General features: G+C 48.1%; 1 protein-coding gene across 4 annotated transcripts; it reads left to right on the forward strand.

Annotated features, from left to right (window-relative positions):
• The first annotated feature begins 702 nt into the window (after positions 1-702).
• Positions 703-27,874, forward strand: CPNE9 (copine family member 9). 4 transcript variants are annotated; one of them, XM_054681449.1, is made up of 21 exons: positions 703-943; positions 1,463-1,503; positions 1,625-1,671; positions 1,767-1,870; positions 2,340-2,376; positions 2,471-2,596; positions 2,863-2,939; positions 9,424-9,487; positions 9,608-9,711; positions 9,849-9,953; positions 12,287-12,328; positions 12,662-12,737; positions 12,844-12,897; positions 13,344-13,405; positions 14,426-14,472; positions 15,481-15,662; positions 15,927-16,054; positions 23,920-24,022; positions 24,634-24,691; positions 25,082-25,155; positions 25,316-25,419. In XM_054681449.1, exons 1-21 carry the CDS (start codon positions 876-878, stop codon positions 25,349-25,351), a joined length of 1,635 nt encoding a protein of 544 aa, XP_054537424.1. In that variant the 5' UTR covers positions 703-875; the 3' UTR covers positions 25,352-25,419. The 4 variants fall into 4 exon arrangements, with proteins under 4 accessions (XP_054537424.1, XP_054537422.1, XP_054537423.1 ...); XM_054681447.1 differs by lacking the exon at positions 25,316-25,419 and adding an exon at positions 27,473-27,874 and having other exon boundaries at positions 704-943; XM_054681448.2 differs by lacking the exons at positions 2,471-2,596; positions 25,316-25,419 and adding an exon at positions 27,473-27,874 and having other exon boundaries at positions 705-943.

The raw sequence follows: 27,874 nt of genomic DNA on the forward strand, positions 1-27,874 counted from the left end.
GAGATAGCAATTGGTGTGCATGTGTGGTGGGTGAGAGCCTGGCTGACCACCACCCTCTTCTACAGTGTAACCTACAGTAGATTGCGTCATGAGAGTGTGTCCACATCTGTAATGCCATGAAAGTCGTGAGGGTTAAAAGGCATGGGCAGACAGCTTTGCACGGTGCTCAACAGCCACCATTTACTGTCATCAGTGTGAATACCCAGAGGACAAATCATAAATACCAGTGAATGTTTATTGAGCACTTGCTGTGTGCTAAGTGTTTTCCTTGGGTTATCTCAGTAAAATTTTACAGCACCTAAAGTAGCTGCTGTTAAGGGCCTTTCTAACGGCCTTTCACGGTTGAGCCACAGAGATGTTGAGTAACTTGTCCAAGGTCACACAGCTAATAAGAGATGTACTTTTCCTATTCAGAGACCTAGGCAGGCTGGGAGTGGGAAAAGACAGAAACACTAAGGGAGTGGCTCAGTAAGAGGCAACAATTCCAGTGCCCACCAGGTGCCCCAAATGTTTCAGCATCATGGACAACTCTAGGGGGCTTGGGTTTCCACCCCAGAAACTTGCGCAGGGCAGACTCTACCAAGGTGTGGGTTGGAGTTGGGAGTCGGGGTGAGGTTCCCCGCTGGCTCCAGGCTGCTCCAATGGGGCGGGGGCCGCCCGCAGGGCCGGGCGGGGCTGTGCTGCCATCTGGAGCCGCTGCCGCCGGCGGCCACTGTCAGGGCGCGAGCGGCGGGAGCGCACGCAGGGCTGGAGCGAGTGCAGCCGCCGCCGCCGCCGACACCGCGGCACATGGGCCGGCCCCGCCGCTGCCGTCGCCCCTAGCCCCAGCAGCCCTGGTCTCGCAGCCTCCTGCGGCTCTGGTCGCCCGACCAGCCATGTCTCTCGGCGGAGCCTCCGAGCGCAGCGTCCCGGCCACCAAGATTGAAATTACCGTGTCCTGCCGGTGAGCGGGCCGCGCTGGGGAGGGCTTAGGCACTGGCACTGCCCCAGCCCCAGCCAGCCGCGGGGCTCAGCCTGGGCAGGGGCTAGACCCCCGGGGAGAGGCGAAATTGGCTGGAAAATCACAGCTAATGACAGGGCGAGTAGCTGGTGGGATCGAGAAGCGGGGGGTCTTGGGCAGCCCCACCCCGAAAAAAGGGCTCAGCCTGCGGGTTCAGGGGGTGGGTCGCAGATATCCGGTAGGAGCTCGGCCCCAGGAGGACAAAGTTCTGGGGCGAGCCCTCTTTCCTGGGCCCTTGGAGACAGTGTGGGTGCGTTCGCGTCCAGTCTGCAGAGCCATGGTTCCTGGACAGCGATTTCCGGTGCTGTCCAGAGTGCTGACAGAGCGGACCCCAGCTGGGGGTAGCCATGGGGGACAGAGGTTCGATGCGGGCCCCATGCCTCTCAGTGCCCGGCTCAGAGCCGACTCGAGGCGGGCGGACTCCAGGATGATCCACTCTGTCTGTCTGTTGCTTTTCTCTAGGAACCTGCTAGACCTTGATACCTTCTCCAAGTCCGACCCCAGTAGGCGGCTCCAGGACCGGGAGGGGGAACTTGGGGTCTGGGCGCGACTCAGGGGCGGGTGGAGTCGGGGCCAGGGGTGGGAGCCGACCTGACGTCCTTCCCTCCCCGCCCCCACCTGCAGTGGTGGTGCTTTACACGCAGAGCCGGGCCAGCCAGGAGTGGCGGGAGGTGAGTCCCAGAGCCCCCTCCCGGCCCAGGGCGTCGCCCGGGAATTCCCCTGCCCGTCTGCACGTCCCACGCTGACCCTCCACCCCCCTACCCAGTTCGGACGGACCGAGGTGATTGATAACACGCTGAACCCAGACTTCGTGCGCAAATTCGTCCTCGACTATTTCTTTGAGGAAAAGCAAAATCTGCGCTTCGATGTGTGAGGCCCCGCCTGGAATTCTGGCTTGGCCCGCCCCCGACCTGGATCCGCCCGGAATTCTGGCTGGCCCCACCCCCGCCTCGCCTCCGGCCTGGTTCTTCTCGCAGGCCTCCCTCCCATTCTGAATGGCCCCCTCTAGCCTGAGCCCTGCCCTTTTATGAGATGCGGTCCAGTTCCGTCCCCCGCTCTGGCCCCGCCCACAACTCTGCTCCTATCGCAGCTCCACCTCAGGCCCGACCCCTTCCAGACAACCCTGCCCCCAGCAGCCCCTGACTTGGCCTCGGCCCAGGCTTGACCGTCTGACTACTCAGCCCACCCTGACTCCTCCCCAAAAGGAGACCAAAGCTGAATTCGGGTCCACGGCCGCCCATCCCTCCACCCAAAATCTTCACCAAGACTCGGTGCCCGACCCCTTTCCACCCTCTCCCCCACCCAGCCCCACCCCACACCGGTTCCACTCTTTTCCCAGGTACAACGTGGACTCCAAAACCAACATCTCCAAACCGGTGAGCAAACGTTTCCTCGAGGGTTGGCGGAGCGCACAGGAGGCACTTAGATGTGTTCAACGACTCTTAGAACTCCTCCCAACCCTCGACCCAGACCCCATCTTCTTCAGGCGCCCAACCCACCCTCCTGGTCCCTCTCCTCCTGCCTGAGTGTCCTGCCTGTGCCCCCTACTCACTGTTCCTCTTCCTTCTTGGCTGCCACTGCTGGGACCTGCAGAAGGTGAGGCTGAATGGGGCTGGGCAGAGGTTGGGGGTGGGGGTGGTATTGTGGAGAACAGGCTTGGACTGATGACCCACTACAAGGCAGAGATTGCTCGCAGACCCCTTCTTTCACACCCCCTCCATTAAAGCCCATGCAGGGCCGTGGCTCTTGCACCACTCATTCGCCTGGGAACTGCCCTGGTCCTGTGCAGGAGCATCACTGGGGCTAGGCTGGGACTCAGCACTCAAGAGCTTCTGGTCTTGCTGACTCCTTGTCCTGCATAGGATTTCCTGGGACAAGCGTTCCTGGCCCTGGGAGAGGTGATTGGAGGCCAGGGCAGCCGAGTAGAGCGAACCCTCACGTAAGCTGAATAGGAAGGGGTGTGGGAGTGGGGTGGGAGCTTCCAAATTCTCCCTCCCAAGGATGCCGCTGACTGATAGAAGTGGAGGCTGGGGTTGCCCCTGGTCAGGAGCCTGCACCGGCTCCCATCACCCTCGTAGAAAAGTCCAATTTCCAGTGCTCTGCCCGAGTCAGTATCAGGCCTGATATGTCTTTTCTTTTCTTTTTTTTTTTTTCTCTCTCTCTCTCTGTTTCTCTCTCTCTCTCCTCACTCTTTTTCTAAGTCTGATTCAACCTTTAAGGTCCACTTCCAAGCCCCCTCTCCACAGGGAAGCTCCCCCGGACTAAGTCAAATCCTCAGGAATTACCATTACATCCACTCACTAAATATGCATTAGCATGTTTTATATCCCACACCCTGTTCTAGGCACCAGGGCTTCATTCATTCCACAAACACTATGTATACATACCCTATGTCAGCCACTGTTAAAGGGGATTAGCTTGCAATGGTGAACAAAACAAAGGTTCTTGTCCTCAGGGGGCTGATACTCTAGTTGTGCAGGGAGGACAGTACAAAATAGACATAAGTAAATTACATAATAGATTAGACAATATTAAGTGCTATGGGGAAAGAGACGAAGTAGAGCAGAATCAACGGAACTGGAAATAATGGGTGAGTGGGAAGTGCAGGATTCAACAGTGCGGTTGAGCAGGCCTCACAGACAGGTAACTTTGGAGCAACAACCTGAGGGAGGTAAGGGAGTAAATGGTACAGACATGTGGAGGAAGAATGTTCCAGGCAGAGGAGACTGCCAGTGCAAAAGCCTGGTTCATTCAAAGAACAGCAAGGAGGCCAGCAAGACTGGAGCCAGGTGACTGGGAGGCAGGAGGAAGTGAGGTTGAAGAGCTAACAGGGCCTTGCAGCAGACTTCCACCTTTCCTCTGAAACGGGAGTCACTGGAGGGTTCTGAGCGGAGGAGTGACATGATATGGCGGCTTACAAAAGATGGTGCTAGCTGTGGGGTTAAGAATAAACCTTGGGGGCCAGGCGCGGTGGCTCACACCTGTAATCCCAGCACTTTGGGAGGCCGAGGCAGGCGGATCACGAGGTCAGGAGATCGAGACCATCCTGGCTAACACGGTGAAACCCTGTCTCTACTAAAAATACAAAAACTTAGCTAGGCATGGTGGTGGGTGCCTGTAGTCCCAGCTGCTCGGGAGGCTGAGGGAGGAGAATGGCGTGAACCTGGGAGGTGGAGCTTGCAGTGAGCCGAGATTGTGCCACTGCACAATCCAGCCTGGGCAACAGAGCGAGATTCCGTCTCAAAAAAAAAAAAGAATAAACCTTGGGTGGCCAAAGGTAGAAGCAGAGAGCCAATGAGAAGACTCTGACAGTAATCCAGGATGCTACCAGTGAAGGAGGGGAGAAGTGGTCAGATTCGGGAAATATTTTAAAGGTAGAGCTAACAGGTTCCTGACAGATTGAATATGAATGTGAGAGGAAAAGAGGAGTTGAGGACAATACCAAGATCTTTGGCTTGAACAACAGGAAAGATGGAATTGACACCAACTGAGATAGTAGGAAAAAAAACAAAGGAAAGCCAGGCATGGTGGTGCGCACTTGTAGTCCCAGCTACTTGGGAGGCTGAGGTGGGAGGATCACTTGAGCCCAGGAGTTTAAACTCCTGGGCTCAAGCCTGGGTGACACCCCAAGCTGGGTGACAGAGTGAGACTGTCTGTGGACAAAAAAGACAAAAAAAAAAAAAAAAACGTGAAGGAGAAGCAAGTTGGAGGAGGAATTCAATCAAGAGTTCAATCTGACATGTTGAATTTTATGTTTTATAAACATGTAAAATGTTAGACATCCAAGCGGAGGTAGCAAATGAGTCTTGGATGTTGGTTTTGTTGTTGTTTTTTCAAGACAGGCTCTCACTCTGTAGCCCAGGCTGGAGCGCGATGGTGCAATGGTAGCTCACTGCAGCCTCCGGTTCCTGGGCTCAAGGAATACTCCCACTTAAACCTTCCAAGAAGCCACGTAGCTGGAACTACAAGTGGATGCCAGCAGCCCCAGCTAATTTTTGAACTATTTTTTGTAGAAACAGGGGGCCTCATTGTGTTTTTCAGGCTGGTCTTGAACTCCTGACATCAAGTAGTCCTCCTGCCTTGGCCTCCCAAAGTGCTGGGATTATAGGCATGAGCCACTGAGCCCGGCCTTAGATGTTAACTTTAAAGCCATGCTATTAGATGAGATCACCAAAGGAGGGGAGGAAGGACGGGAGAAAAAGAGAGAAAGAGGGAGACGAGAGAGAGAGAACCAAAGGCCGAGGCTCCACGAATTGGACCTAGAAAAGAAGACTGAGAAGGAGCAATTAATGAAGTAGGAGAAGAACCAAGAGAGGGTGATGTCATGGAAGCAAAGAGAAGGGTTATCAAGAAGGAGAGAGTTACCAACCACATCAAATGCTGCTACAGCTCAAATAAGATGAAGATTGGGAATTGGCCATTGCATTTAGCAAGATGAAAATCCCTGTTGACTCTTAAGCACAGTTTTGAAGGAGAGGTGGAGGTGAAGACAATGGAAGAGCGGGAAAGGAGTCAGGGAATCTTTTTTTTGAGACGGAGTCTTGCTCTGTCACCCAGCTGGAGTGCAGTGGGGAGATCTCGGCTCACTGCAAGCTCCGCCTCCCGGGTTCACGCCATTCTCCTGTCTCAGCCTCCTGAGTAGCTGGGACTACAGGCGCCCGCCACCATGCCCGGCTAATTTTTTTTGTATTTTTAGTAGAGACAGGGTTTCACCGTGTTAGCCAGGTTGGTCTCGATCTCCTGACCTCATGATCCGCCCGCCTCGGCCTCCCAAAGTACTGGGATTACAGGCATGAGCCACCGCACCCGGCCCAAGTCAAGGAATCTTTCAAGGAGTTTTACAGCAAAGGGGAGAAAAGAAAAGATGTGTGACCAGGGGCAGTGGTTCACACCTGTAATCCCAGCACTTTGGGAGGCCGAGGTGGGTGGCTCACTTGAGGTCCAGAGTTCCAGACCAGCCTGGCCAAAATAGTGAAATCCCATCTCTACTAAAAATACAAAAAACTTAGCTGGGAGTGGTGGTGCACGCTTGTAATCCCAGCTACTCAGAAGGCTGAAGCAGGAAAATCGCCTGAACCCGGGAGGCGGAGGTTGCAGTGAGCCGAGATCACGCTACTGCACTCCAGCCTGGGCAACAGAGGGAGACTCCATCTCAAAAAAAAAAAACAAAGAAAAAAGAAAGAAAAGAAAAGAAAAAGAGATGTGGCTGAAGCAGGAAGAGAGGTCAAGAATAAGTTTATAATTTTTTTTTTTTTTTGAGACGGAGTCTCACTCTGTCGCCCAGGCTGGAGTGCAGTGGTGTGGTGTGATCTTGGCCCACTGCAACCTCTGCTGCCCAGGTTCAAGCGATTCTCCTGCCTCAGCCTCCCGAGTAGCTTGGATTACAGGCGCCTGCCACCGCGCCCGGCCAATTTTTGTAGTTTTTAGTAGAGACGGGGTTTCGCCACCTTGGCCAGGCTGGGCTTGAACGCCTTACCTCGTGATCCACCCACCTTGGCCTCCCAAAGTGCTGGGATTACAGATGTGAGCTGCCACGCCTAGCCAAGTTTATAATTTTTTAACATAAGGCTGGGTGAGGTGGCTCACACCTGTAATCCGAGCACTTTAGGAGGCCGAGGCATCCTAAAGGTGGAGGCAGGTGGATCACCTGAGGTCAGGAGTTCAAGACCAGCCTGGCCAACATGGCGAAACTCTGTCTCTACTAAAAATACAAAAATTAACTGGGCGTGGTGGAGCGTGCCTGTAATCCCAGCTACTAGGGAGGATGAGGCAGGAGAATCACTTGAACCCAGGTGGCAAAGGTTGCAGTGAGCCGAGATCACACCATTGCACTCCAGCCTGGGCGACAAAGCAAGACTCCATCTCAAAAAAAAAAAAAAGAAAAAAAAAATTTAACATGAGATAAATTATACTACATTGGCCGGGCATAGTGTAATCCCAGCTACTCTGGAGGCTGAGGTGAGAGAATCACTTGAGCCCAGTTCAGGATCACCCTGGGCAACATAGTGAGACTCCATCTCTACAAAAAAAAAAAAAAAAGGGAAAATTATACTACATTTACATATTGATGGGAATGACCAAGTAGAAACTGAAAACTTGATGTAATAAAAAGAGGTGAGCATTACTGAAGTGATGTTCTCGTGCAGACAAGACAGTATGAAATATAGTACACAGTGGAGGGATAAATAGGCACAAGGACAGTTCATTTATAGCAACTGTAGGAGTCACACTTGTGTGGGTGAAGATACTGGTGGCAAGGTAGGTGTGGTGGTGGGTGGACATTCTCTTCTGGTTGCTTCAATTTTGTTCAGTGAGTAGGAAACAAGGTCATTGGCTGAGAATGAGGATGGGGGAGGAGGCTTTAGAGATTGAGGAGAAAGAAGGAGTGAAACTGCCATCTACCAGAACTGGAGAGTGGAGGGCCTTGGGATGTACAGTATGACTCTGAGGTAGCAGTAAGGACCCTCTTGAAGTCTGCATCATGCATTTGAAATGAGACAAGTTCGCATAATTGTGTTTTTGTCTGGCCATGTTCAGTTTCACAGGTGCAGTATGGGTTAGGCAGAGTGAGGCTTAACTAGAGCTGTGGTTCTGCCAAGTAAATATATCGAAAGTGAGAGCAAAGACTGGGCCAGTGGCTCACGCCTGTAATCGAAGCACTTTGGGAGGCTGAGGCAGGAGGATCTCTTGAGGCCAGGAGTTCAAGACCAGTCTGGGTAACATAGCCAGACCTTGTCTCTAAAAAAGTAAAAATTTAAAGATTAGCCAGGTGTAGTGTGTGCACTTGTAGTCTCAGCTACTTGAGAGGCTGATGTGGGAGGATCTCTTGAGTCCAGGAATTTGAGGCTGCAGTGAGCTATGATTGTGCCACTGTACTCCAGCCTGGGTAATAGTGAGACCCCAACTCTTAAAAAAAAGTGAGAGAAGGGAAAAAAGAGACAGGATGCAAGGGAATGATTATTATAATCACTGACTGGAATTCACACTGGATGGATGAGGTGGTAAGGGAGAACATCAAAGAGGCAAAGAACAGTGAGGAGGCAACAGGATCAACAATTTGTTGGTCCTGGATGTGCAAGCGAATTATTCATTTATTTTTTTGAGACAGAGTCTTACTCTGTCACCCAGGCTGGAGTGCAAGGGCTTGATCTCAGCTCACTGCAAACTCTGCTTCCCGGGTTCAAGCGATTCTCCTCCCTCAGCTTCCCAAGTAGCTGGCATTACAGGCGCCCGCCACCACGCCCAGCTAATTTTTTCTTTTTTTTTTTTTTTGCAGTTTTAGAAGAGATGGGGTTTCACCATGTTGGTCAGGCTGGTCTCGAGCTCCTGACCTCAGGTGATCCGCCCGCCTCGGCCTCCCAAAGTGCTGGGATTATAGGCGTGAGCCACCGCGCCCGGCCGTAGGCGAATAGAACCTATTCTCATCACACTCCCTCTTTGCAAAGCACAAAGAGTCAAAGATCAAAGGAGCCAAAGAAATAGTTCAACTCTCATTCTAAGGATAGGGAAAATCACATAGCAAGTTAGAGCCAGGACTGGAACCCAGGACCCTCCTGACCTAGTTTTCTCTCTGCCACATTTTGGATCCCTTTGGGAATCAGGGTTCACAGGCCCCTATCAACAAGGTCTCTTACTGCTGGGGATGGGGGTTCTCGTATGCACCATTCAAGCACATGGAAGTGTTCCTTCTAGGGTCAGGAAAGGATAAAGTTTCCCTTGTCTTTTAAATCTCCCTCTCCATGGTCTTCAGAAAGCACATCAGCTTTGACCTAACAAGCTAGCCCTTTTGTCCCTGGGTCTGCACAGAAATTCTTCTGCCTCATTCAGTATCACTACAACCCACTCTACTTACCTATTGGCATTGACATTCCACCTACCCCCGCCCCCAAAGCTCCCTGCGGGCAGTCTAGCAGAGCTGGAGAGAGCCAGTTGCCCAATTCATATCTATCACAGCACCCGGCATATAGTAAGAACCAAGTCAGCTTTGAAGACTACAACCAGCTCATATCTATAAGGCTTGCGAGTTGCTTTTCCTTCCATGCACTCATTCAGATCTCTTCACAGCCCTGACAATTCATCATGATTCCCATTTCATAGAGAAAAAAACTAAGGCTGAGGAAGGGTAAATAACTTGCCCAGGGTCACACAGCTTAACAATCATAAAATCCACTGACTCTAAATCCCATGTCTTTCTCATGCTACTGTTGTGAGATGTTCACCTAAGCTGTTCTAACCCCTTTTCACCAGACTGCAGACCCCACCCAGTCAAAGTGAGGCCCTTCCTCACCAGAAGGCACTCAAGACAGAAGGGACTGTCAGTAAATGGCAAACTGAATCCCCTGGCCCACCTAACCCCAGACTGGCCACTCAATCCTTGTTGCCTACCCTCCCTCCTCTCACTAAGAGGCTTTTTCTGCTTCCAGGGGTGTACCAGGCAAGAAGTGTGGGACCATATTGCTGACTGCAGAAGAGCTTAGCAATTGTCGGGTCAGTAAGGGCCACATGCTAGACCCAGGAGCTCCCTTCTCTCCCCATAAACCCTTTAATGGACTGTCTGAAGGCTATGGACAATTTGGGTGTCATCAGCCCAACTTCATCCATCCCTAGGACATTGCCACCATGCAGCTGTGTGCAAACAAGCTGGACAAGAAGGACTTCTTTGGGAAATCAGACCCCTTCCTTGTGTTCTACAGGAGCAATGAGGATGGCACGTGAGTCACTGCCATCAGGGCTGTTAGGCTGGGGTGGGCCATGTGCTTAACAAGTGGGGGAATCTCTGAGAGCATCTGGATTCAGTCCTACCCCGGGCACGAGATAAATTATACCAATTCTTCCCACTCCCCTCCAGGTTCACCATCTGCCACAAGACAGAGGTTGTGAAAAACACGCTGAATCCTGTCTGGCAGCCCTTCAGCATCCCTGTGCGGGCTCTGTGCAATGGAGACTATGACAGGTTGGCTCCAGCATAAGCTGGGGAGTAAGGAGCCAATGACATGCCAGTGTGGTTCCTGGGCCCAAGAATGATAGTAGAAGTATCGTAATAGCGTTGGAGGGTCCTGCTCAGTGAGACAGAGTTTGGGGCATGAGGTTGGGTGGATGGACAGGCAGATGGATAGCCACACAGATGGATAGGTGGACTATCCAGGGATGGATCGACTGATGGATGGAATGGTAGGTGAATGGGTAGATGAAAAGGCAGATGAACAAATGAATAAGCAGATACATGGATGGATCGTTGGATGGGTAAACTGGTGAATGGTTGGATACGTATGTGGATGGATATATGAGTGAATTGATGGGTGGGTAGAGGGGCAGATAAATGAATGGACAGCAGAAGAATGGATAATTGGACTGATGGGTGGATTTGTGGCTATACAGATGATGGGTGATTAACGGATGAATGAGCTGATGGATGGGTGGGTGATAAATTGGTAAATGAGAGTTTGATGGATGACTGGGGAGGCAGGAGGATGAATAGAAAAGCAGGTGGAATACAAAAAGATAGGTAGAGTGACAAGTGGATTGATGGTTGGATAGATGAATAGATGGCAAATGGATGAACGGATGGATTTGTAGGTGAATTAGTTGATGGATGGGTATAAATTAGATGGATAGGCCAACCAAATGAATGAGTAAATGGGTAGTATAAAGATAGATGGTAGGGGCCGGGCGCGGTGGCTCACACATGTAATCCCAGCACTTTGGGAGGCCGAGACGGGCAGATCACGAGGTCAGGAGATCGAGACCATCCTGGCTAACACGGTGAAACCCCATCTCTACTAAAAATACAAAAAAAATTAGCCGGGCGTGGTGGTGGGCGTCTATAGTTCCAGCTACTCGGGAGGCTGAGGCAGGAGAATGGCAAGAACCTGGGAAGTGGAGCTTACAGTGAGCCGAGATCACGCCACTGCACTCCAGCCTGGGCGACAGAGCGAGACTCCATCTCAAAAAATAAATAAATAAATAAATAAATAAATAAATAATAAATAAAGATAGGTGGTAGGTGGAAGGTGGAAGAATGGATGGGCACATAGATGAGTAGATGAATGGTTATGCTGATGAATGGATAACCAGATGGATAGATGTTATATAGTTGGTAGACAGACAGACAGATGGATGCTTGCATGCCTCAGTGAGTCAGTGAATGGCTAGATGTATAGTTAGGTGGCTAAAGAGATGAACTGATAGGTAATTGGACTGGCAAATATATGGGTAAATAGGTAGCTAGATGGATAGACGGATGGTTGAATGGGCTGATATACTGATAGGTAGACATATGGAATGATTTAGGCATGACAGTTAAGAACAAAGTCTTTGGAATCAGGATGCCTGGGTTTAAATCTCAGTTCAGTCATTTACTAGCTATGAGATCTTAGCCAAGTTACTTTTTTTTCTCAATTTCCTTATCCCAAAATGGGTAGTCTTTATACTACCCATTTACTCATTCATTTGGTTGGCCTATCCATCTAATTTATACCCATCCATCAACTAATTCACCTATAAATCCATCCGTTCATCCATTTGCCATCTATTCATCTATCCAACCATCAATCCACTTGTCACTCTACTTATCTTTTTGTATTCCACCTGCTTTTCTATTCATCCTCCTGCCTCCCCAGTCATCCATCAAACTCTCATTTACCAATTTATCACCCACCCATCCATCAGCTCATTCATCCGTTAATCACCCATCATCTGTATAGCCACAAATCCACCCATCAGTCCAATTATCCATTCTTCTGCTGTCCATTCATTTATCTGCCCCTCTACCCACCCATCAATTCACTCATATATCCATCCACATACGTATCCAACCATTCACCAGTTTACCCATCCAACGATCCATCCATGTATCTGCTTATTCATTTGTTCATCTGCCTTTTCATCTTTTTTTCCTCAATTTCCTTATCCCAAAATAATAATAATAGTAATTACTTTATATAGGGTGATTGTTAAGTTAAATGAGACAATCTGTGAATGTGCTGAGAAAAATGTCTGGAATACAATAAGGCTCAAAGTGGTAACAACAACAACAAAAAAACACAACAACGAAACAAACAAGGTATTAGTGGTACTAACCAGAGTAGTATTAATAGGGGTAGGTGGTTAGGTACAGGCACGGACTGATGAATGAATAGACAGGATGGGAGGTAGGTTGAAAGATGAACAACTTAATGGGAAGACAGATGGGTGGATGGGGAGATGCTATGTGTGTGGTTAAGTGTATGAGGGTGTCTCTGGGATTTATCATACACACCTAGCGTATGTTTATCTCCTACATTTCAGAACGGTGAAGATTGATGTGTACGACTGGGACCGGGATGGAAGGTAGAACTGCCCCACATGGTCCCTCCTCCTGTACTTGACCCAAGCAGTTCTCAATAATATGTTGTACATTCACTGAGAACCCCAAAGTAGCTTTAGGAGCCAGGAAAGGTGATGATAAACACCAGTGTCTTGGGTACAACTGATCCCCCCAATTGTCTCTCTGGACACTGTCTCTTCCCATTTTTCCCCTATGTTTGGCCTCCCTTATGGCCCCAGCACTAGGCTGCCCTGCAGCCTAAGTAGGGGCTTAGGATAGGAGGAATGAAAGACTGGGTTCAGCTCTGGTTCCAAACCAGCAGCACCTGCTGCTTAGCCACGCCCACCTCATTGCAGCCACGATTTCATTGGTGAGTTCACCACCAGCTACCGGGAGCTGAGCAAGGCCCAGAACCAGTTCACAGTATATGAGGTGAGCATTCCAGCCCTGCCCAGGTCACCCAGGCCCTCCATCCCAGTGTGCTGTCTGGACCTCCCTTCCTTTGTTTCTCATCATCACTGTTACTTCCTCCCCTTAGGTTCTTAACCCTCGGAAGAAATGTAAGAAGAAGAAATATGTCAACTCAGGAACTGTGAGTGCTCCCTAGAGCCGTGGCCCTCCCTGGATCCTTCCGTGTCTGTCCCCATTGACACAGCATGGCAAATATTGAGGGCAGGGCAAGACAGTGGGCACAGATTACTTGGAATAGTAATATTGGGCACAAGGAGCACCACTTAAGTTTTTCTTTGTTTTTTTCTCACTCAGGAAATTTTTCTGACTTCACTCTTTTGCAGAATAAAAGAAAAAAACCTAAGTTGTATTTCCCAATTTAATATACTTTTGGAAATCCAACGATGTTTCTGACAGCTTCCCCTTTTCCCCTGTCAGAAGTTGAACAGGGTGGGGCTGACTGGGGGAGCGGGTGGAATCATGTGCCTCCCATCACGTGCCTCTTTCCAAGCCCCTATGTGCCTCACTTCCTTCTGCCACCCCAACTGCCTTTTCCAAAGTGCCAGGGCTGCCTATTCTGTCCCACAGGTGACGCTGCTCTCCTTCTCTGTGGACTCTGAATTCACTTTTGTTGATTACATCAAGGGAGGGTGAGTCACAGGCCAAGCTCTGGGCTGAAAGCCCGGCAATAAATTACTCCCAGTTCTGAGCCCCAGGTTTCTTATTTATGAATGGTCAGGGCCCAGTGAGACCATGGAGATAAACTTTAAAACACTTGGCCAACTATAAAGTGCTCTGTAAAATGCAAAATACTGCTCCTCTTAGTTCCCTTCATGGGGCTGCTTTTCATTCTTAGCTTTCGACTCCTCCTGGGAAGATGGCTCCCAGACCAGTGGTCTTCATTGGTGGCCCCAGTAACCTAACTGGGGCACAAACAAAGTTATAGTCAGGCAAGAGGGAGAGGTAGAAGAGAGGGCAAAGCCAAGCAGACTATAGGGGACATTCTGTTTGGTTTGGTGGAGGCAGGCAGACCTGGGAAAGGTAACTTTGCTTCTCTGAACTTCACTTTTCTCCTATGTAAAATGAGGATTTTTTTTTTTGAGATGGCGTTTCACTCTTGTTGCCCAGGCTGAAGTGCACTGGTGCGATCTTGGCTCACTGCAACCTCCGCCTCCCGGGTTCAAGCAATTCTCCTGCCTCAGCCTCCCAAGTAGCTGGGATTACAGGCATGCGCCACCACACCCGGCTAATTTTTTGTATTTTTAGTAGAGATGTGGTTTCCCCATGTTGGTCAGGCTGGTCTCAAACTCCCGACCTCAGGTGATCCACCCTCCTCGGCCTCCCAAAGTGCTGATTACAGGCGTGAGCCACGGCGCCCAGCCAAATGGGGATATTAATCACTACTTTAGGGCTATAGTAAGGGTTAAATTAAATGACATATAATACACCTGCCACACAGTAGGCATTTAATTCTGTTACCTAAAGTGTAGTCCATGAGCCAGCAGCATCAGCATTACTTGGGAGTTTGTTAGGCTCTACCCAGACCATCTGGATCAGAATCTGCATTTTAACATGAGCCCCACGTGATCCATATGCACATTACTGTTTGAGAAATAGTGATGTAATAATCATTAGTTCCTCACTTCTCAATTCATCTGCTTCCCCAACAGGACACAGCTGAACTTCACAGTAGCTATTGACTTCACGGCTTCCAATGGTGAGACACGGATGAGTGAAAAAGGCGGAGGTGGGAAGGCACTTCTAAGGGAGTCATTAGGAGTTGGCCTGGATTCCTACCTAGAGATAAGAGTTTACCTACCCAAGAAACCCAAACTTAGGCAAAAGCCAGCCAGGAAAATAGAGTGCAGAAAAATAGATGGGTAGATGGATCATAGAGGGTTGAAAGGATATATAGCTCAACAGGTGGATGAGTAGGCTGATGGATGAGAGAGAAAGGGGGTATAAGGAGAGATGGAGAGGTGAACAGGTGGTGAGTCATGAATGGATGCATAGATCCATGAACAAATGGAGTGGGTACATGGGTTGGTGAGTATAATAGGTTAGACAAGTAGATGCATCGATGGGTATGTGGGTGGACAAATGGACTAAAGTTTAAGTTGGGGAAATAACAAGTAATTAGGGGAAATGCATGAGTGGGTAGATCCATATGAGAATAGACAAGAGAATGAACGGAATGGAGAGGGCTGGCTAGCCGGATGGATAAAATAATACTGTTGTATAGATGGGTGGAAAATGAAGAAAAATGGCAAGTAGACAAGTGGGTGGGTGGATGGATGGATGGATGGATGGACTGATGGATGGATGAGTGGGTAAGTGGATAGGTGCATAAGAGAATGGAGAGATGGGTGGATGGATGGATGGATGGATGGACTGATGGATGGATGAGTGGGTAAGTGGATAGCTGCATAAGAGAATGGAGAGATTGGTGGATAAAGATGTATAAGTAGACTGAAAGATAGATGTATGGCTAGGTAGATGGGTGGATGGATGTGTGAGTAGGTAGGTAAATGGATGAATAGATATAGGGATGTGTGGGTGGATAGATGGATAAATGAACAAATGGATGATTGGGTAAAATAAGGAGGGAGGACATGGGTAGAGGGCAGATAAATGGATATAGGTGGATGAATGCACACAAAGATAAGCAGGTGAACAGATGGATGATCCAGATGATCATGAGGCTGGGGTTCCTGTGTCCCTACAGGGAATCCTCTGCAGCCTACCTCCCTGCACTACATGAGTCCCTACCAGCTCAGCGCCTATGCCATGGCCCTCAAGGCAGTGGGAGAGATCATCCAGGACTATGACAGTGATAAGCTCTTCCCAGCTTATGGCTTTGGGGCCAAGCTGCCCCCAGAGGGACGGATCTCCCACCAGTTCCCCCTGGTATGGTATTGGCCAGAGCTTACCCTCCGTGCCCTGGCATCTGGTTCACCCAAGTTGATGATTTTGTTCTGTTTACATTTCTTCAAAGGGCATGTAGAGGAACAGGAAGCTATGAGAGGATAGCAGAGCAGGGAGGGGAGCAGGGCTGGGTTTGGAGGGGAGCATGAAAGGGACTGATGGAAAAAGGAAGGAGTGAGCTGGAATCAGAGCACTCCTGCATGTACCCTGCATGGGCTCAGCCTGGCAGGGCATATTCTTTGACAGAACAACAATGATGAGGACCCCAACTGTGCGGGCATCGAGGGTGTGCTGGAGAGCTATTTCCAGAGCCTGCGCACAGTGCAGCTCTATGGGCCCACCTACTTTGCTCCTGTCATCAACCAAGTGGCCAGGTAAGGGAACTGGGTGGAAGCTGGGGGAAATGAGGGGACCCACATAAGGGATTGACTCCCCAAGGATAGTCAGGAGCACTCTAAGTAATTTAGGATGATTTGAAGTAAACAGGAGAGGCCAGGCATGGTGGCTCACACCTGTAATCCCAACACTTTGGGAGACTGAGGCAGGAGGATCACTTGAGCCTAGGAGTTCAAGACCAACTTAGGCAATTTAGTGAGACCCCATCTCTTTTTTTTTTTTTTTTTTTTTTTTTTGAGACAGAGTCTTGCTCTGTTGCCATGCTGGAGTGCAGTGGCATGGTCTCGGCTCACTGCAACCTCCGCCTCCCAGATTCAAGCAATTCTCCTGCCTCAGTCTCCCAAATAGCAGGGATTACTGGCGCATGCCACCACACTTGGCTCGTTTTTGTGTTTTTAGTAGAGACGGGGTTTCACCATGTTGGCCAGGCTGGTCTTGAACTCCCAATCTCAAGTGATCCACCTGCCTCAGCCTCCCAAAGTGCTGGGATTACAAGCATATGCCACCATGCCTGGCTCATTTTTTTAAATTAAATATTTAAATTAAAAAAATTAAAGTATACAGGACGATGTGTATAGGTTATATGCAAACACTACACCATTTTATATGACGGACTTGAATATCTGGGGAGTTTGGTATCCACAGGAGTCTTGGAACCAATCCCCCGTGGATACTGAGGGATGACTGTACCTTATTATGCGGCAGAAAGGGTGTCAGCAAATGACCCTAACCCCACTGCCTGAGAATGACAACCCAGGGCTTGAGTTTGGGTAAGAGAGAGAAGAGCCTACAGCACTGTGGTGAAGGCATAGGTTTTAGCATCAGACCTGAGTGTGATCCTAGCTCCACCATTCACTAACCATCTGACCTGAAGCAACTTAGCCTCTTTAAGCATCCACTTCATCCTTGTAAGGTGGTGTAATAATGGACGACAATAGCAGCTTCCTTATAGAGTTATTGCAAGGTTAAAATTAGATAATAGTGTAACAAGTATTAGCACAGTGTCTGGCCCATGGTACATGCTCAATAAATGATAAGTTAAAAACTAGATGAGTGACTGTCCAAATTTTCAGAATAAAAATATACAAAGCAGGCCAGGTGTGGTGGCTCACACCTGTAATCCCAGCACTTTGGGAGGCCGAGGTGGGTGAATCATGAGGTCAGGAGTTCAAGACCAGCCTGGCCAAGATGGTGAAACCCCGTCTCTACTGAAAATAAAAAAATTAGCCAGGCATGGTGGTGGGCACCTGTAATCCCAGCTACTTGGGAGGCTGAGGCAGAGAATTGCTTGAACGTGGGAGGCAGAGGGTGCAGTGAGCCGAGATCACACCACTGCACTCCAGCCTGGGCGACAGAGCAAGACTCTGTCTCAAAAATATATATATATATATATACATATATACATATATATATATACATATATACATATATATATACGTATATACATATATATACACACATATATACATACATATATATATATATGCACACACACACACAAACCAAAGAAAACCCAGATCATACATCAAATGGCTTAAAAAACCAGAGGGTATTAAAATAAACTTAAAACGAATTTATGAAATGACAGAACTAAAATCAAACATATGTCAATAAACATAAATAAGCTCTGTTTGACCTTAAAAAAGAAAAAGATTATTTGATTGAACAAAAAATAAGCAAACCCACTTTATAGTAAACAGAAGAAACCCAGCTAACACAAAGCCCCTCAGAAAGCTCAGAAGTAAAAAGATTAAACAAAAAGGGAATAAAAGTGAAAGGATTTCAGTGAGATTTATATGTCCATAGACTTTTTCCCCTAGCGAAGATTTGTTTTTTTTTAATTTTCCTTTTAAGTTCAGGGGTACATGTGCAGGTTTGTTACATAACAAACTTGAGACATGTGACACGTGGGGGTTTGTTGTACAGATTATTTCATCACTCAGGTATTAATTCTAGTAGATTTGTTTATTTTCTAATTTGCAGTAATGATAATAGATTCTTTAATCATAACCGTAGAAAATTTCAATAGAGAAATGAAGAAATCACCCTGAATACTGCCCATGGAATGTGGATGTATATACAGTTCTTTTCCTTATGTATCCATAATTATAGTCAAATTATTATACGTATAACATTTCACTACTGATTTTTTTTTTCACTAATACTGGAACCTGAGCATGTTTTTGTTGTTATTAAGCTGACTTCTTAAATATTATCTTATGCAACTACACTAATTCAAAATTTATTCATTCATTTAGTAAACATTCAGTAAAGCGGCAATGCACCATTGAGTGTGGTGTCGGGAGCCAGACTAGCCAAGTTAACACTCTGGTTCTATCACTCACTAGCTGTGGCTTTGGTCAAGATTCTTAACCTCTCTGCGCCTTATTCCTCATTTGTAAAATGAGGAAAGTAACAATGTCTACTTCATAGGGTTGTTGTGAGGACTAACTAATTAATATATGTCAAGCACCTAGAACAGTGCCTGCCACATCATAAATACTACAGGTGTTCGCTATTACTGTTACTATTATTATCATTATTACTATTCAAAGGGCATCTGCTGTGTGCTCAGTTCTCTGCTGGGGCACTGAAGATTCACAGATGAATCAGATCTAGTCCCTCCCCTTGGGAGCTCCCGCCTTGGTGCAGGAGACAGAAATATAAATAAATCATTACCTTCTGTAGACCAGAGCTTCCCAGACTTTTCTAGCAAGTCGCCTGTCGGCAAAGGCAAGCGACAGCGTCCCTCTGGGGGAATCTGGGGGCATAGCTGAAAGCAGTCAGGCTGAAAATGTCTTTGAAGTTTCCGTATTTCATCTTAAAAATTCATGCAAATTTTATATTCTTCTCACATTGCATCCCTGTTTAATTTAGAGAAAAAAGGTGTTTTAAGTGTACTTATAGTCATCTAGCTTTATCCAGCAGATCATGCAGTGAGAACCCACTTAGAGGAGCAGACAGCCCATCTTGGTGGGTGGAGCAGTATCCTAGAGGGAGGGGGTAGGGCATAGGCTCCAGTACCATAAAGGGGACTGCTCAGCTGGGTCTAGAGGATGAGGTAGACTTTGTGAGAGAAACAGAAGCAGAGTAGGCCTGGTAGAAGGAATGGCATATGAAAAACAGAGGCATGAAGGGGCAAGTTCATGAAACAGTGAAGAGTTTAATATGACTAGAGTGCGCACTGTGTACAGAGGACTATCCAGATAATGGACTGGGGATAGAGAGGGAGAGAATCAAGAGCTCCAGCTTCAGGCTCAGCTGGTCAGGCATGGGCTTGGACCCCAGCTTCATAACCCCTTGGGGATGTTACTTAATGTCTCTAAGCTTCAGGTTCCTCATTTTAAACATAGGAACTGTTTTTTGTTTTTAGTTTTTTTTTTTTTTTTGAGATGGAGTCTTACTCTGTCACCCAGGCTGGAGTGCAGTGGCACGATCTCAGCTCACTGCAACCTCTGCCCCCGGGTTCAAGCAGTTCTCCTGCCTCAGCCTCATGAGCAGCTGGGATTACAGGTGCGCACCACCATGCCCGGCTAATTTTTGTATTCTAGAAAAGACAGAATTTCGCCATGTTGGCCAAGCTGGTCTCGAACTCCTGACCTCAGGTGATCCACCCCACCGCCCGCCACCTCGGCCTCCCAAAGTGCTGGGATTACAGGCATGAGCCACTGCGCCCGGCCATAAAAATAGGAACTTTTAAAGCGCCTACCTTATAGAATGGTGGTGAGGATTAAATTAGATCATGTATGTCAAGTGTACTTCTGTGATTTTGATGATCACGATGGACTCTGCTGTTTCCCACTCTACAGCCAAGTGAGGCATAGACTGGCCTCCTCTGGCCACTCACCCATTTTCTCAGCTAACTTCCAGATAAAAACAGCCTTGAGAATGCAAGGCATCTACAGAGAACCAAAGATGTACCTCCTGTGCCCCCAAACCCTTCCATGATGCCCATTGTCTTCTACAGTTCTTTTTTTTTTTTAAGAGACAGGTTCTCACTGTGTCACTCAGGCTGGAGTGTAGTGGTACCATTACAGCTCACAGCAGCTTTGAACTCCTGGGCTCAAGCGATCCTCCCTCCCACCTCAGCCTTCCAAGTAGCTAAGACCACAGGTGCATGTCACCACGCCAGGCTAATTTTATTATTTTTTCGTAGAGACAGGGTCTCGCTATGTTGCCCAGCTCGTCTCAAACTCCTGGGCTCAAGGGATCCTCTGATCTCAGCCTCCCAAAGCATTGGGATCTTAGATGTGAGCCACCAGGTCCAGCCTCTCCGCTGTAGTTCTACATGTAACTCCTCGTGGTTTGCACTTGCCATTCTCTTTCTCTGGAACACTTTTCCCTTTACCTTCCCACCGCCATCACCACCTGGCTAAACCCAACCCATTTTTCAGGTACTTAGGTTAGATGTTACATCCTCAAAGCCCTAACCTCAATACATTTTAGTAGTTTAATCCTCTCTCTCCCCAAGGACAATATCCTATTCTGCTCCATGCTCAGCACCCAGCGTGGTGCCTGATACACAGTAGGTATGCAATTGCTGTTTATGAAATGAGTAAGTGACAGGAAAAGGTACCAAGCTAGGTCTCTGAGGAGGCTGGGGCCAGAACTCAGGAAGTGGGTAGGGGATGTAAAGGAGAATCATGGCTGGCCGCAGTGGCTCATGCCTGTAATCCCAGCACTTTGGGAGGCCGAGGCGGGTGGATCACTTGAGGTCAGGAGTTCAAGACCAGCATGGACAACATGGTGAAACCCCGTCTCTACTAGCAATATAAAAATTAGCCGGGCATGGTGGTGGGCGCCTGTAATCCCAGCTATTCAGGAGACTGAGGCAGGAGAATCCCTTGAACCCAGGAGGCAGAGGTTGCAGTGAGCTGAGATTGTGCCATTGCACTCCAGCCTGGGCAACAGAGCGAGACTCTGTCTCAAAAAAAAAAAAGAAAAAAACCAGGATCATGACCCACTCCCACTCTGGGCCCTGGGCAAACTGAGCCAAAATTATTTTATTTTATTATTTTACTTTTATTTTTATTTCAGTTGGGGTCTTACTCTGTCTCCCAGACTGGAGTGCAGTGGTGCCATCACGGCTCACTGGGCTCATGCAATCCTCCTGACTCAGCCTCCTGAGTAGCTGAGACTACAGGCACGCGCCACCAAGCCCAGCTAATTTTAAATTTTTTCGTAGAGACCAGGTCTCACTATGTTGCCCACGCTGTTCTCAAACTCTTGGCCTCAAGTGATCCTCCTGCCTCAGCCTCCCAAAGTGCTTGGATTACAGGCGTGAGCCACCCCACCTGTCCCCAAAGCTATTTTATAATTCTACACCCTCTCCATGCCTTTCCTCACATTTTGAGATCAGGTTTCAATACAGTACTGTCCAATAGCACTTTCTGCAATGATGGAAAAGTTCTGTATCTGTGCAGGCCAATATGGTACTCACCAACCACATATGGATATAGGGCACTTGAAAGTAGCTAGGGTGGCCAAGGAACTGAATGTTTAACTCTATTTAATTAATTTAAATTTCAATAGCCACATGCAGCTAAGGCTACCTTATTGGACAGCCACAGCTCCATCCTTTCCAGTCCGCACAGGACTGGAGACTGGAAGTCAAGAGACCAGGGTCTCCCACTACCTTTGTGCCCTCTCTAGGTCTTTTTTTTTTTTTTTTTTGAATATGCAAAAATAAAGGGACTGGACTCAATGACTTCTGAAGTCCTTTTCAGGTGGAAAAAAAATCTTGGCTTCAAAGACTAGTGAGAGAAGGAAAAGGAGCTCTGGAAGCAGCTGTTAGATTGGCAGGGGGAGGACTGCATGGGGCCCAGCAGCCCAGGCGATGAGATGTGGCTGGCAGAGGGGAGAAGGGAGAGAGAAGAAATGTGGGGGAGAGGGAAGCAAGGAAGCCTTCAGCCTTTGCTCTCGCTCATATATAAACATCAAAATCTTGCCAGGGGTTGATAAATCCCTGTGCGGTCTAAGCTCTGTGCTTCTTCAGCCACATGGCCCACTCTGCTTCCCTCAATTTCTGACCTCCACACAGGGGAGTTGTCCTTTAGTCCCACTATAGCGCCTTTTTCCTTGCTGTTCCCCCTTCCTAGAAAGATCCTCCTCTTTCATTTAGCCTTTCTATCCTCAAACATCACTTCCTTAAAGAAACCTTCACTTACCTTCTGGGTCACATCAGGATCCTATCTATCTATCTATCTATCTATCTATCTGAGACGGAGTCTCGCTCTTGTCACCCAGGCTGGAATGCAGTGGTGTGATCTCGGCTCACTGCAACCTCTGCCTCCTGGGTTCAAGCGGTTCTCCTGCCTCAGCCTCCCGAGTAGCTGGGATTACAGGCACCCACCACCAAGCCTGGCTAGTTTTTGTATTTTTCATAGAGACAGGGTTTCACCATATTGGCCAGGCTGGTCTCAAACCCCTGGCCTCAAGTGATCCGCCCACCTCGGCCTCCCAAAGTGCTGGGATTACAGGCATGAACCACTGCACCTGGCCAGGATCCCCTCTGGTACCGTCATAGCAGTGTCCCTTCCATCACAGCACTCATCACAGTGGTAATTTTACACTTTTTTTGTGTGATTCCTGGATTAATGTCTGCCTCACTCCAGAGGGCTGGGATGGATTTATTTTTTCTCCTCATGTATCTCCAGTGTCTACCATAGTAAGTGCTCAATAAATATTACTGAAGGCAGACCAGGCACGGTGGCTCATGCCTGTGATCCCAGCACTTTGAGAGGCTGAGGCAGGCGAATCACTTGAGGTCAGGAGTTTGAGACCAGCCTGGCCAACATGGTGAAACCTCATCTCTACTAAAAATATAAAAAGTAGCCAGGTGTGGTGGCTCACACCCGTAGTCCCAGCTACTCAGGAGGCTGAGGCAGGAGGATCACCTGAGCCCTGGAGGTGGAGGTTGCAGTGAGCCGAGATCACACCACTGCACTCCAGCCTGGGCAACAGGGTAAGACTCTGTCTCAAAAACAAAACAAAACAAAAAATGTGTGTGTATGGATATATATATATATATGTACGTACATATATGTGTATATATATGTACGTACATATATGTGTATATATATGTACGTACATATATGTGTATATATATGTACGTACATATATGTGTATATATGCACGTACATATATGTGTGTATATATGCACGTACATATATGTGTGTATATATGCACGTACATATATGTGTGTATATATACACGTACATATGTGTGTATATATGCACGTACATATGTGTGTATATATGCACGTACATATGTGTGTATATATGCACGTACATATGTGTGTATATATGCACGTACATATGTGTGTATATATGCACGTACATATGTGTGTGTATATATGCACGTACATATGTGTGTGTATATATGTACGTACATATGTGTGTGTATATATGTACATACATATGTGTGTATATATGTACATACATATGTGTATACATATATGTGTATATATACATATATGTGTATATATGTATATATGTGTATATATACACATGTGTATATATGTATATATGTGTATATATACACATGTGTATATATGTATATATGTGTATATATACACATGTGTATATATGTATATATGTGTATATATGTGTATATGTATATATTTCATATATATGTATATGTGTGTGTGTGTGTGTATATATGGATATATATACATATATATATGCAGGCAGTGGCAGGCTGCCAGGTCTGGGGAAGGAGCATGGGTTTCAGAAGCCCCAGTTCCTGCCCACTGCCCACACACTGGCTGTGGAAGCTCTGGGGGTAAGGTGTTCCCTTGGCCTGTCTGGCTTTCAGCTGGATTCTCATTTGGCCTCTCATCCAGGGCTGCAGCCAAGATCTCTGATGGCTCCCAGTACTATGTTCTGCTCATCATCACTGATGGGGTCATCTCTGACATGACGCAGACCAAGGAGGCCATCGTCAGCGTGAGTCTGAGGAGGAGGGCTTGGCAGGGAGGAGTAATGTCAATACTGTGAAGGGGCTGAGATTTTATCCTACTTGCAAGCTAACAAGTTAGCCTGCCAGTTTCATGGGTGCTGGCAGAAGACACAAGACTCTTGGATTAGAGACAGAGGACTTTGATTTCCAGCAAAAGCAGTAGCTGGAGTATTAGCATTTGCTTGAATTCTCTAAGTCCCAGTTCCCACTGGATGATGTGAAGAGGGACAGATGATGCTTGCGGCCACTGTGGGTTGCGTTACAGAAGAGGAACCCTGAGCTTAGGGAACTTGAGTCTTTTATAATGGACAGTAAGCATGCTTGCCTTTTGTTCCAAAGGTCTCCAGGGAGACCTTTTTTTAAAACTATATTGGACAGTATGCAAACATGCCCTCTGCTCTAGAGGAAAATACTATATCTTTCAAGGCTGCTTGATATAGAAACATCCTTGAAAAAGTAGTCTGGGGCAGAGAAAATCAATGCCTCTGCTTACAAGATGTGCAGAACCATGACACACATACACAGAGAACTGTCTCCCAACAGTCACCTCCCTGGTGATGGCTGCTTGCCCCAACAGTTCACCCTCTTTCCCCTACAGGCCTCCTCATTGCCCATGTCTATCATTATCGTCGGTGTAGGACCAGCCATGTTTGAGGGTGAGTAGGAAGGGGTGTCCCTGAGTGGGACTAAGAACTAAGGAGAAAAGTGGGAGGGGGTCGGGTACTTGGGCCTGCCTCACAGAAGACACAAGGTAGATACCCCTGTGTGAAGCCTTGGTCAAGTCACAGACCTTCTCTGAACCTGTTTCCTTATCAGAACCAAGGCTGATGATACTAATACTTCCCTCTGGGGTTCCTGGGAGGACGGACTGCCTGGGAGGCATAATAATAATAATAATAACTCCATAACGAAGACTGATATTTGTAGGACTTGATCACAAGCATTAGGCATTCTCCTGATGACTCCAAAGGGGAGCTCAAAGGGAGGGGGCAGCATGGGGTGGGGCTGGAGAGGCCAATCAGCTGAGGGGTGTGTCTTTTCTGCAGCAATGGAAGAGTTGGACGGTGATGATGTGCGCGTGTCCTCTAGGGGACGCTACGCAGAGCGGGACATCGTTCAGGTAGACCTGACCTGGGAGAGGCTGTGGAGCTGAGAGGCACAGTGAGAAGAGGCTAAGTTGGGAGCCACTTTCACTTACTGCCTTCTCAGTCTCCTACTTTTTTCCCCCGTCACTCTTTCATCCTTTCTCATTCATTGAATACATCCTTTTTGACAAATAGGAAGGTTGCTGCAGCCTTGGCACATCCGTGGTGTAGGTCGGGAGGTCCCCAAGGCCCCTGCCCTCTAGTGGAGGCAACCAACAATAAATAATCACACAAATAAATATCTCATTAGATTGTGATAAGTACTCCAGAGGAATAGCAAATGCCACTGTGAGAGCCTGTAACAGGGACCTAACATAGGTACAGTAGTCAGGAAAGGGTTCTTTAGCTTGCCAAGACCTAAGGGAGGGGATAAGCATTACAGGGAGAGGAGCAGCATGTGAGAAGGCTCTGAGGCCCAGAAGAACTGGCCCGATCCACGAAAAAGCAGAAGCTAGGGTAGCAGGATCACACTGAGTGTGAGGAGGGAGGCAAAATTTGGGGGTATGTTAGAATTGGAAAGCTCTTGAAGGATTTTACATAGAGGAGTGAGATGGCATTTTAAAAGGATCTCTCTAGCTGCTGCATGGTGGGTGGACAGTAACAGGGCAAGAGAAAAGGCAGGTAGACTCATTAGTGAGGAAGCCTTTGAAGTAGTAGAGGGGAGGTGATAAAGATCTGGCTAGAAGCAGTGGGGAGGGAGAGAAAGTGGCAGGTTCAAAAGATATTTAAGAAGAAAATTTTACAAGACTTGATGATTAGATGATGACAGGGAGTGAGGGGGGCTTCAAGGATGACTCAGTATTCTAGCTTAAGCAACTGGGTGGGTGACATCCCATTTGCTGGGAAGGGGAAAGCTAGAGGAGGAGATTTGGCAGAAAGAGCTAGAATTCAGTTGTGAACACATTGGGTTCGAAGTATCTGTGAAAATTGAATGGAGCGGTAATACGGGCAACTAAATATGTGGTTCTAGACCTTAAAAAGAGGTCAGGGATGGGCCCAAGCATGGCGGCTCATGCCTATAATCCCAGCACTTTGGGAGGCCAAGGCAGGAGGGCCTCTTGAGACCAGGAGTTTGAGACCAGCCTGGACAACATAGCAAGACCTGATCTCTGCTACATTAAAAAAATAAAGGCCGGGCGCGGTGGCTCACGCTTGTAATCCCAGCACTTTGGGAGGCTGAGGCGGGCGGATTGCCTGAGGTCAGGAGTTCGAAACCAGCCTGACCAACATGGAGAAACCCCGTCTCTACTAAAAATATAAAATTAGCCGGGTGTGGTGGTGCATGCCTGTAATCCCAGCTACTTGGGAGGCTGAGGCAGGAGAATCACTTGAACCCGGGAGGCAGAGATTGCAGTGAGCCGAGATCGCACCATTGCTCTCCAGCCTGGGCAACAAGAGTGAAACTCTGTCTCAAAAGAAAAAAATAAAATAAATAAAAATAAAACATAATTTTTTGAAGAGGTCATGGATGGATATATACATTTGGCAGTCATTAGAAACAGATTTTCTTTTGTTTTTTTCTCCCTTATCAGCCCCTCTCCCCCAACATCTCATTTCTTCTCCTCTCCCCAAGTCCCTCTCCTAGGCCTCTCTCTCCTCCCAGCCCCTTCTCACAGACTCCTCCTCCTTCTTGCCCCAGCTCCCTCTCTCTGGCCTCCTCCTGTTCTCAGGATCCCTTCTCTCTGGTCCCTGCCCCTTGTCTCCCCTGCTCCCTCCTTTCCAGTCTCCCTCCCCACCTCCTGGCCTGCTCTACTTCCTTCCAGGGAACAATTTTTAAAGTCATGGAAGTGTATGAAATCATCCAGGAAGAGAGCTGAGAGAGAGAAGGGACCAGGTTTAGAGAGCAAATAGACCCAGAGGAATGGTGGTGGGAGGGGGGAGCTTCAAGAAAGGTAAGCAAGAAGCCAGAAGAGTGTGGTATCAAGAGTGGGACGTGTCCAGAAGAATTATGGTCAAATGTAATGGAAAGCTAAAGAGAAGTCAAGCAAGATGAGGACTAAAAATTACTGTTCACTGGACTGATTTAGCAACACAGGGCCACTGACGACATCAGCAAAAGCAGTTTCAATGGCCTGTGTGAAGCCAAACTGGAGTGGGTTGAGGGTGAATAAAAGGTGGAAAAAAAAGTGGGTGGAGAGAAAGCAAATGTAGAAAACTGTTCAAGATGTGGAGAGGGAGATACTGTGATAGTTGGAAAGAGATGCTGGGGATCAAAAAAGAAGCCTCCCTGCTGCACCCCCATGCCCTCTCTCCTGGTCATGGCTTATCTCTTCTTGTCTGTGCCTGACCCAGTTCGTCCCATTCCGAGACTATGTTGACCGGTCGGGGAACCAGGTGTTGAGCATGGCCCGACTGGCCAAGGATGTGCTGGCCGAGATCCCGGAGCAGCTGCTGTCCTATATGCGCACCAGAGACATCCAGCCTCGGCCCCCACCCCCTGCCAACCCCAGCCCGATCCCAGCTCCAGAGCAGCCCTGAGGATTCCACATATCCAATGCCTCACAGTCTGCAAGCCTGCTCACCCACTGCTTCTGCTTTAAGCCAGAGGCACCTGGAACCCTGGACTTCACTGGGAGGGCCAACTTGGAGGATCGGTGCTGGCTGACAAGCCCTCCGCCTCCTTGCCTGCAGAGGGCCTGGCACTATCACCACCTCTCTGGCTTCATGCCAATAATAAAGCTGATCTTTATTCCA

This window comes from Pan troglodytes, chromosome 2 (assembly GCF_028858775.2).
Source record: "Pan troglodytes isolate AG18354 chromosome 2, NHGRI_mPanTro3-v2.0_pri, whole genome shotgun sequence".
Classification (NCBI taxonomy): Eukaryota; Metazoa; Chordata; class Mammalia; order Primates; family Hominidae; genus Pan; species Pan troglodytes.